This window comes from Xiphophorus hellerii, chromosome 16 (genome assembly GCF_003331165.1).
Source record: "Xiphophorus hellerii strain 12219 chromosome 16, Xiphophorus_hellerii-4.1, whole genome shotgun sequence".
Lineage (NCBI taxonomy): Eukaryota > Metazoa > Chordata > Actinopteri > Cyprinodontiformes > Poeciliidae > Xiphophorus > Xiphophorus hellerii.
In genome coordinates this window covers 7,235,077-7,243,766 of record NC_045687.1, presented here as the reverse complement: position 1 = coordinate 7,243,766, position 8,690 = coordinate 7,235,077, and the positions used below count along the sequence as shown (strand labels likewise).

General features: G+C 36.9%; 3 protein-coding genes across 3 annotated transcripts; all 3 read right to left on the bottom strand.

Annotated features, from left to right (window-relative positions):
* Window positions 1-82: 82 nt before the first annotated feature.
* On the bottom strand, window positions 83-1,375 carry LOC116736179 (complement C1q-like protein 2). Its single transcript, XM_032588494.1, is given in 4 exon segments — window positions 83-607; window positions 716-767; window positions 770-891; window positions 926-1,375. Coding segments are annotated over 4 exon segments (663 nt in total). The 5' UTR covers window positions 1,128-1,375; the 3' UTR covers window positions 83-320.
* Window positions 1,376-3,047: 1,672 nt separating this feature from the next.
* On the bottom strand, window positions 3,048-4,115 carry LOC116735007 (complement C1q-like protein 4). Its single transcript, XM_032586586.1, has 3 exons — window positions 3,790-4,115; window positions 3,570-3,704; window positions 3,048-3,465 (listed from the first exon to the last, which is right to left on the bottom strand). Exons 1-3 carry the CDS (start codon window positions 4,043-4,045, stop codon window positions 3,179-3,181), a joined length of 678 nt encoding a protein of 225 aa, XP_032442477.1. The 5' UTR covers window positions 4,046-4,115; the 3' UTR covers window positions 3,048-3,178.
* Window positions 4,116-6,591: 2,476 nt separating this feature from the next.
* LOC116735004 (complement C1q-like protein 2) lies at window positions 6,592-7,657 on the bottom strand. The gene is made up of 3 exons (XM_032586582.1): window positions 7,334-7,657; window positions 7,114-7,248; window positions 6,592-7,009 (listed from the first exon to the last, which is right to left on the bottom strand). Exons 1-3 carry the CDS (start codon window positions 7,587-7,589, stop codon window positions 6,723-6,725), a joined length of 678 nt encoding a protein of 225 aa, XP_032442473.1. The 5' UTR covers window positions 7,590-7,657; the 3' UTR covers window positions 6,592-6,722.
* Window positions 7,658-8,690: the final 1,033 nt, after the last annotated feature.

Here is an 8,690-nt window from a genome sequence, read left to right as displayed (position 1 = left end):
GTTGAGTACCACAAAAAGGAAGTCTGAGGACGACCAATGGAACTTGTTCCACAATTTAATCTAATTAAGTCCTTTCCACAAGTCTAAAATTTGTTTCTAAAGGTAAGAACTATCTACAAAATAGCACGGTTATTTGCTGCTTAGACTGAAGAGTATGCAATATCTAGTAGATAAAATACAAATTTACACATTTATACAAAATGACATTTCTACTAAAAAATTATTTCTACACATCATAGTAATTTTCAATCTAAATAAAAGAAAATTCATTTTCTGTGAAATAGTAAAGAATCATTTTTGGATGCATTGGGTGGTATGCATCACATGGGGAAGAGCAGGAAGCCGCTGAATGTGTTGTAGTGCATCCCATCATCATAGACGGCCCTGTTTGGCTCCAGCTGCACGTACACGTTGTCTCCCACTTTCAGAGAGATGACCACAGCGTTGCTTCCACTGTCGTGAATATCAGTCGCAGCGGTGTCCCACACAGACGTCAGCCGTTCGCTGTTCTTCATGAGGCTCACAACCGAGTTGGGAGCAGGAGTCATGTTGTTGAACATCGAGAACCGAAAGAAGTACATTCCACTGACAGTTGCTGTGAAAATACCTATAAAATATGAAGAGTTATGAAAACTGCAGTAAGACATGCAACCCATTGATTTGATTAGTTTGTTTTCCTGTCTTTAGACACGTTTATTCCTAATGCTGTACACACCTGTTGATGGATTATAGCAGTTCCCTGTGTTGGAGAAAACCTTTTTGTACCTTTTAGTGGGGTAGCAGTGGTGAAAGGTCCTGTGTTTCCAGAGCCAGGGAGAGCTGCAGAGAAAGCCACTCGAGGAATGCCTGAAAATATCAAAAATAACAGATTGGAAACTTGACAGGGAGTAACTATATTTTATCATAAGGTTGATAAATGTATCACCTTGAGTGAGTCTCCGCAACTCTTGAACTTCTTTTTCAGCATTTTCCAGCCTGGTTTCAAGAGAAGTAATTCTTTGTTCCATGTTTGTGGGGCAGATGTTACAGCAGCTGGCTGAGCCTCCAATAGGACAAATATCGTCATCATTCCCTGGACCAGAATGACAAAGGCTGAACGTTAGCATCAGAACAATAACCTTCTTCATGTTTGTTGCTTTTGAGCTTCTGCGCCACTCCACAAATGTCTCCAACCTTTTATCACATGTGAATGTGTAACGTGTGATAAGTAGGTCATGTTGAGACGTTTACTCCAGACACGCACCATACATGCACACACAAACTACGGACACAAAGATTCTACACAAAAGCCTTTTGTTTCATATGGAAACTTACTGTAGAAACGAAACTTAACTTTAGTTAATTTAGAGCATCGGATGACCACAGGGAGGACCTTTAATGACATCAGCAGTCCAGGAGGCAAACCTTAGGATATAAGCAATGTGTCTTCCGTGTTTGAGCAGATGCTGTATAATTTCGGTTATATTCACTCCACAACAAATTAGCCTGTGAGGGTAAGCGTCTCTCTTTTCTAGCGCTAAAAAAGAATAAAATAAGTAAAGTCTGATTATTTGTGTCGGCTGATTTCCTGCATGTGTGGTCACATGGTTCCGGTCCATCAGTAAACTTATATGATAACAGTCAAGACTCCTGTGTGCATGTTAAAATAGAATTTCAGATACTGTATATTCAGTTCTGCTTAAGCTAACTCTGAGTTGTTGAAATTAAAGAAAATGGTGAAGGTCAAAAACTCTCACGACTATATTTTCATTGAAATGTATTTGTTAAACCCGAGCAACTTTGTCATTTTGTTGGTTTTTTTGCTCTTCGTCACAATGCTGCTATTTATTAACTTGGCCAGCATGCCACATACTGCTATCACTGGATAAAGGTGTGAGTGTCTATAAAATCTACATAGAAGTATGATCAAGGTTTTGTTGTCCCAAAAACCAGTTTTGAAGGTGCAACTTCCTCCAACAAGAGAGAGTTCAGTCTAAAATAGACATAGCAACCAAGAAAAAATGCTCAATTTCCATAATTGTAGCAGTTCACATGCCATGATAACTGAAGTCTACATATAGGTCCTGCAATTAACAAAAAATGACTTGCAGTAACAGATAAAAATACTAAGAAACTAAAAATTGTCTTTTGAAATATATTTAAATATATAGCCGAAGAAAAACGACTAGTGACTGAGGGTCACTGCGCGTAACACAAACCCTGTAAATTCTAGACACTAACAGGTACCATAGAATTGCACAAAAATCCGTGAGGGATGGATTTTTTTTCTATGTCAAGAAAAAAACAAACATTTTAAACTGTTTCTTTTTAATAAAAAAAAAAACAATTTGATGACAACCCATGACAGTTACACTTGTTAGTGTATTCAGACGTGCTTGCTTCTGAAGGTGAACAAACAGCACTGATACCAGATATCTCACTCCTCTTATTTCTTACTGCAGAATATCCTGTTCCAGAGGGGGTGTGGCAGTGTGGAGATGTACCTGTCATAGAATCATCCACAGTCCAGATAGAGTACGATGATGATGGATGCTGCACCCTGACTCTTTCAAAAGTTTTAGCAGAGAATGCAAATGTTTACATATGCAGGGCAACCAATGACCACGGGGAGATATTGTGCACCACTAAACTAACAGTTCTATAAAGAGTCAATATATGCAAAGAGGAATTGTACAGACATGATGATCTTTGTTGTCTTGAATATGTAGGGTGAAGAAGCAAAATGAGGAATGTTCTGAAAAAATTTTGGTGCAATTGAAAGAGTATAACATAGTTGCTCTATTCAGTTGAGTATAAATAGTTTCAACATTTCTTTTTTTCTCTCCTACAAATATCTACTTCAGTTGTTTTATACATTTCCAAGTACTTCACTACTGCAGTTTATTGTTGATGCTTTTTGATACATTAATTTTTATGACTTTAAAATGATCATCAAAGCTAAAAGCTATCTGGAAAATAACCCTGGATATTTATTACTCAGGATATTTTAAATGCTATTTAATAAGTTCATTTATGTAGATAAAACACAATTTTACACTCACACAAAATGCAGTATTTCTGATTTATTTATTTCATCAAGCATTTTCTACACAAATTATGCTAATTTGCAAATTGAAAAAAGAAACTTCCTTTATTGTGAAATAATAAATCATGCTGGCATGCAGAGCTGTTGTATGCATCACATTGTAAAAAGCAGGAAGCCGCTGAAAGTGTTGTAGTTCATGGTGTCGTCGTAGACCAGCCTATTTGGATGCAGCTGCACGAACACGTTGTCTCCCACTTTCAGAGGGATGACCACAGCGTTGCTGCCCATGTCATTGCTGTCAGACCCATTGGTGTCCCACACAGACGTCAGCCGTTCGCTGTTCTTCATGAGGCTCACAAGCGAGTTGGGGGTAGAAGCCAGGTTGTTGAACATTGAGAAGCGAAAAAAGTACATACCACTGACCATCGCTGTAAAAACACCTGTGAAAACATGAAGGATTAGAAGAACTGAACGGAATATACAAATTAATATGAATTTGACTGTTCTTGTTTATGTATACATGTCTTCCTAATGCTGTACACACCTGTCGATGGATTATAGCTATTGCCTGTGTTGGAGAAAACCTTTTTGTACTGCAATGGGGTAGCAGTGGTAAAAGGTCCTATGTCTCCAGAACCAGAATCCCTGAGAGCTGCTGAAAAAGCCACCTGAGGAGAGCCTGAAAACATCAAAACACCAGAAATACATTGGAAAACTGGACATGCAGTAATTATATTTCACCGTAAAGCTGAAAGATTTATTACCTCCAGTGAGGCTCCGTAACTCCAGAAGTTCTTTTTCGGTGTTTTGCAGCCTGGTCTCCAGAAAAGTAATTTTTTCTGCCATGTTTACAACCTTCTCCCCCAGTTCTCCCACTTTTTGAGTTACAGATGTGAGAGAGCAGATGTTACAGCTGCCAACCGAGTCTGCAACCTGACAGGCTTTGTCTTTTTTCTCATCAGGTCCAGGATCAGAAAGGCAGATGCCAAATGCTATCATCAGAATAACAATCTTCTTCATGTTTGTTGCTTTTGAGTTTCTGCTCCTCTTCTCAGACGTCTCCAACCTTTTATGCCTGCTGACTGCATGGGACAGTGAGCAAAAGTAGCTCACTACTCTTGTGCCCGCCTCTTAATGTCACCTCAGTGGTATGTAAAAATGCTTTGATCAAAAATGTTAACATAGAAATTCACATATTCTTTCCTCTTAAATTAACTCTTAACTGTTTAAGGAAATTCTGAAGACTAAGAAATCTTAAAATGTTATTTTCATTGAGATTTTTTCACTTTAAACACAAGCCACATTTCCATCCTTTTTGTCATTACCTTCCTATTTACTTAGCCAGCAAGTTAGCACTTCTTAGATACGCGGATCTAAGTTGTGACAGGTGGCAAAATCAACATAGAAGTATGATCAAGGCTCTGTTGTCCCAAAAAACAGTTTTGAATGTGCAACTTCCACAAATGAAAGAGTTTAATCTAAAATATGTATAGCAACCTAGAAAATATGCTCCATTTCCTTCACTATAAGAATGCATTTATTTTATTTATCACATTTATAATCAGTTCACATGACATGATAACTGAAGTCTACATAGAGGTCCTGCAATTAATAAAAAATGACTTGCAGTAAAGATAAAAATACTAAGAAACTAAAAATTGTCTTTTGAAATATATTTAAATAAATAATGTAACACAATTTATTTTTATTTTATTGGTTCATGTTAGTAATTTTTACATTATTTAAAGAATGCAGCTATGTTAGAAAAAAAAAATTAAACTCTTTCTTTTTAATGTGCTACTGAAAAAAAACAATTTGATAACAACCCATGACAGTTACACTTGTTAGTGTATTCAGACATGTTTGCTTCTGAAGGTGAACAAACAGCACTGATACCAGATATCTCACTCCTCTTATTTCTTACTGCAAGATATCCTGTTCCAGAGGTGGTGTGGCAGTGTGGAGATGTACCTGTCGTAGAATCATCCACAGTCCAGATAGAGTACGATGATGATGGATGCTGCACCATGACTCTAGCGCTAAAAAAGAATAAAATAAGTAAAGTCTGATTATTTGTGTCGGCTGATTTCCTGCATGTGTGGTCACATGGTTCCGGTCCATCAGTAAACTTATATGATAACAGTCAAGACTCCTGTGTGCATGTTAAAATAGAATTTCAGATACTGTATATTCAGTTCTGCTTAAGCTAACTCTGAGTTGTTGAAATTAAAGAAAATGGTGAAGGTCAAAAACTCTCACGACTATATTTTCATTGAAATGTATTTGTTAAACCCGAGCAACTTTGTCATTTTGTTGGTTTTTTTGCTCTTCGTCACAATACTGCTATTTATTAACTTGGCCAGCATGCCACATACTGCTATCACTGGATAAAGGTGTGAGTGTCTATAAAATCTACATAGAAGTATGATCAAGGTTTTGTTGTCCCAAAAACCAGTTTTGAAGGTGCAACTTCCTCCAACAAGAGAGAGTTCAGTCTAAAATAGACATAGCAACCAAGAAAAAATGCTCAATTTCCATAATTGTAGCAGTTCACATGCCATGATAACTGAAGTCTACATATAGGTCCTGCAATTAACAAAAAATGACTTGCAGTAACAGATAAAAATACTAAGAAACTAAAAATTGTCTTTTGAAATATATTTAAATATATAGCCGAAGAAAAACGACTAGTGACTGAGGGTCACTGCGCGTAACACAAACCCTGTAAATTCTAGACACTAACAGGTACCATAGAATTGCACAAAAATCCGTGAGGGATGGATTTTTTTTCTATGTCAAGAAAAAAAAAACATTTTAAACTGTTTCTTTTTAATAAAAAAAAAAACAATTTGATGACAACCCATGACAGTTACACTTGTTAGTGTATTCAGACGTGCTTGCTTCTGAAGGTGAACAAACAGCACTGATACCAGATATCTCACTCCTCTTAGTTCTTACTGCAGAATATCCTGTTCCAGAGGGGGTGTGGCAGTGTGGAGATGTACCTGTCATAGAATCATCCACAGTCCAGATAGAGTACGATGATGATGGATGCTGCACCCTGACTCTTTCAAAAGTTTTAGCAGAGAATGCAAATGTTTACATATGCAGGGCAACCAATGACCACGGGGAGATATTGTGCACCACTAAACTAACAGTTCTATAAAGAGTCAATATATGCAAAGAGGAATTGTACAGACATGATGATCTTTGTTGTCTTGAATATGTAGGGTGAAGAAGCAAAATGAGGAATGTTCTGAAAAAATTTTGGTGCAATTGAAAGAGTATAACATAGTTGCTCTATTCAGTTGAGTATAAATAGTTTCAACATTTCTTTTTTTCTCTCCTACAAATATCTACTTCAGTTGTATACGTTTCCAAGTACTTCACTACTGCAGTTTATTGTTGATGCTTTTTGATACATTAATTTTTATGACTTTAAAATGATCATCAAAGCTAAAAGCTATCTGGAAAATAACCCTGGATATTTATTACTCAGGATATTTTAAATGCTATTTAATAAGTTCACTTATGTAGATAAAACATAATTTTACACTCACACAAAATGCAGTATTTCTGATTTATTTATTTCATCAAGCATTTTCTACACAAATTATGCTAATTTGCAAATTGAAAAAAGAAACTTCCTTTATTGTGAAATAATAAATCATGCTGGCATGCAGAGCTGTTGTATGCATCACATTGTAAAAAGCAGGAAGCCGCTGAAAGTGTTGTAGTTCATGGTGTCGTCGTAGACCAGCCTGTTTGGATGCAGCTGCACGAACACGTTGTCTCCCACTTTCAGAGGGATGACCACAGCGTTGCTGCCCATGTCATTGCTGTCAGACCCATTGGTGTCCCACACAGACGTCAGCCATTCGCTGTTCTTCGTGAGGCTCACAAGCGAGTTGGGGGTAGAAGCCAGGTTGTTGAACATTGAGAAGCGAAAAAAGTACATTCCACTGACCATCGCTGTAAAAACACCTGTGAAAACATGAAGGATTAGAAGAACTGAACGGAATATACAAATTAATATGAATTTGACTGTTCTTGTTTTTGTATACATGTCTTCCTAATGCTGTACACACCTGTTGATGGATTATAGCTATTGCCTGTGTTGGAGAAAACCTTTTTGTACTGCAATGGGGTAGCAGTGGTAAAAGGTCCTATGTCTCCAGAACCAGAATCCCTGAGAGCTGCTGAAAAAGCCACCTGAGGAGAGCCTGAAAACATCAAAACACCAGAAATACATTGGAAAACTGGACATGCAGTAATTATATTTCACCGTAAAGCTGAAAGATTTATTACCTCCAGTGAGGCTCCGTAACTCCAGAAGTTCTTTTTCGGTGTTTTGCAGCCTGGTCTCCAGAAAAGTAATTTTTTCTGCCATGTTTACAACCTTCTCCCCCAGTTCTCCCACTTTTTGAGTTACAGATGTGAGAGAGCAGATGTTACAGCTGCCAACCGTGTCTGCAACCTGACAGGCTTTGTCTTTTTTCTCATCAGGTCCAGGATCAGAAAGGCAGATGCCAAATGCTATCATCAGAATAACAATCTTCTTCATGTTTGTTGCTTTTGAGTTTCTGCTCCTCTTCTCAGACGTCTCCAACCTTTTATGCCTGCTGACTGCATGGGACAGTGAGCAAAAGTAGCTCACTACTCTTGTGCCCGCCTCTTAATGTCACCTCAGTGGTATGTAAAAATGCTTTGATCAAAAATGTTAACATAGAAATTCACATATTCTTTCCTCTTAAATTAACTCTTAACTGTTTAAGGAAATTCTGAAGACTAAGAAATCTTAAAATGTTATTTTCATTGAGATTTTTTCACTTTAAACACAAGCCACATTTCCATCCTTTTTGTCATTACCTTCCTATTTACTTAGCCAGCAAGTTAGCACTTCTTAGATACGCGGATCTAAGTTGTGACAGGTGGCAAAATCAACATAGAAGTATGATCAAGGCTCTGTTGTCCCAAAAAACAGTTTTGAATGTGCAACTTCCACAAATGAAAGAGTTTAATCTAAAATATGTATAGCAACCTAGAAAATATGCTCCATTTCCTTCACTATAAGAATGCATTTATTTTATTTATCACATTTATAATCAGTTCACATGACATGATAACTGAAGTCTACATAGAGGTCCTGCAATTAATAAAAAATGACTTGCAGTAAAGATAAAAATACTAAGAAACTAAAAATTGTCTTTTGAAATATATTTAAATAAATAATGTAACACAATTTATTTTTATTTTATTGGTTCATGTTAGTAATTTTTACATTATTTAAAGAATGCAGCTATGTTAGAAAAAAAAATTAAACTCTTTCTTTTTAATGTGCTACTGAAAAAAAACAATTTGATGACAACCCATGACAGTTACACTTGTTTGTGTATTCAGACATGTTTGCTTCTGAAGGTGAACAAACAGCACTGATACCAGATATCTCACTCCTCTTATTTCTTACTGCAAGATATCCTGTTCCAGAGGGGGTGTGGCAGTGTGGAGATGTACCTGTCGTAGAATCATCCACAGTCCAGATAGAGTACGATGATGATGGATGCTGCACCATGACTCTTTCAAAAGTTTTAGCAGAGAACGCAAATGTTTACATATGCAGGGCAACCAATGACCACGGGGAGATTTTGTGCGCCACTAAACTAAC

What these genes read in the sequence shown, in the direction of transcription:
- LOC116735007 (XM_032586586.1), bottom strand. Translation starts at nt 4,045, where the DNA reads ATGAAGAAGATTGTTATTCTGATGATAGCATTTGGCATCTGCCTTTCT. An exon ending in GTTACGGAGCCTCACTGGAG is followed by an intron (nt 3,705 to 3,789) that starts GTAATAAATCTT and finishes TGATGTTTTCAG; the next exon opens with GCTCTCCTCAGGTGGCTTTT. An exon ending in TAGCTATAATCCATCGACAG is followed by an intron (nt 3,466 to 3,569) that starts GTGTGTACAGCA and finishes ATGTTTTCACAG; the next exon opens with GTGTTTTTACAGCGATGGTC.
- LOC116735004 (XM_032586582.1), bottom strand. Translation starts at nt 7,589, where the DNA reads ATGAAGAAGATTGTTATTCTGATGATAGCATTTGGCATCTGCCTTTCT. An exon ending in GTTACGGAGCCTCACTGGAG is followed by an intron (nt 7,249 to 7,333) that starts GTAATAAATCTT and finishes TGATGTTTTCAG; the next exon opens with GCTCTCCTCAGGTGGCTTTT. An exon ending in TAGCTATAATCCATCAACAG is followed by an intron (nt 7,010 to 7,113) that starts GTGTGTACAGCA and finishes ATGTTTTCACAG; the next exon opens with GTGTTTTTACAGCGATGGTC.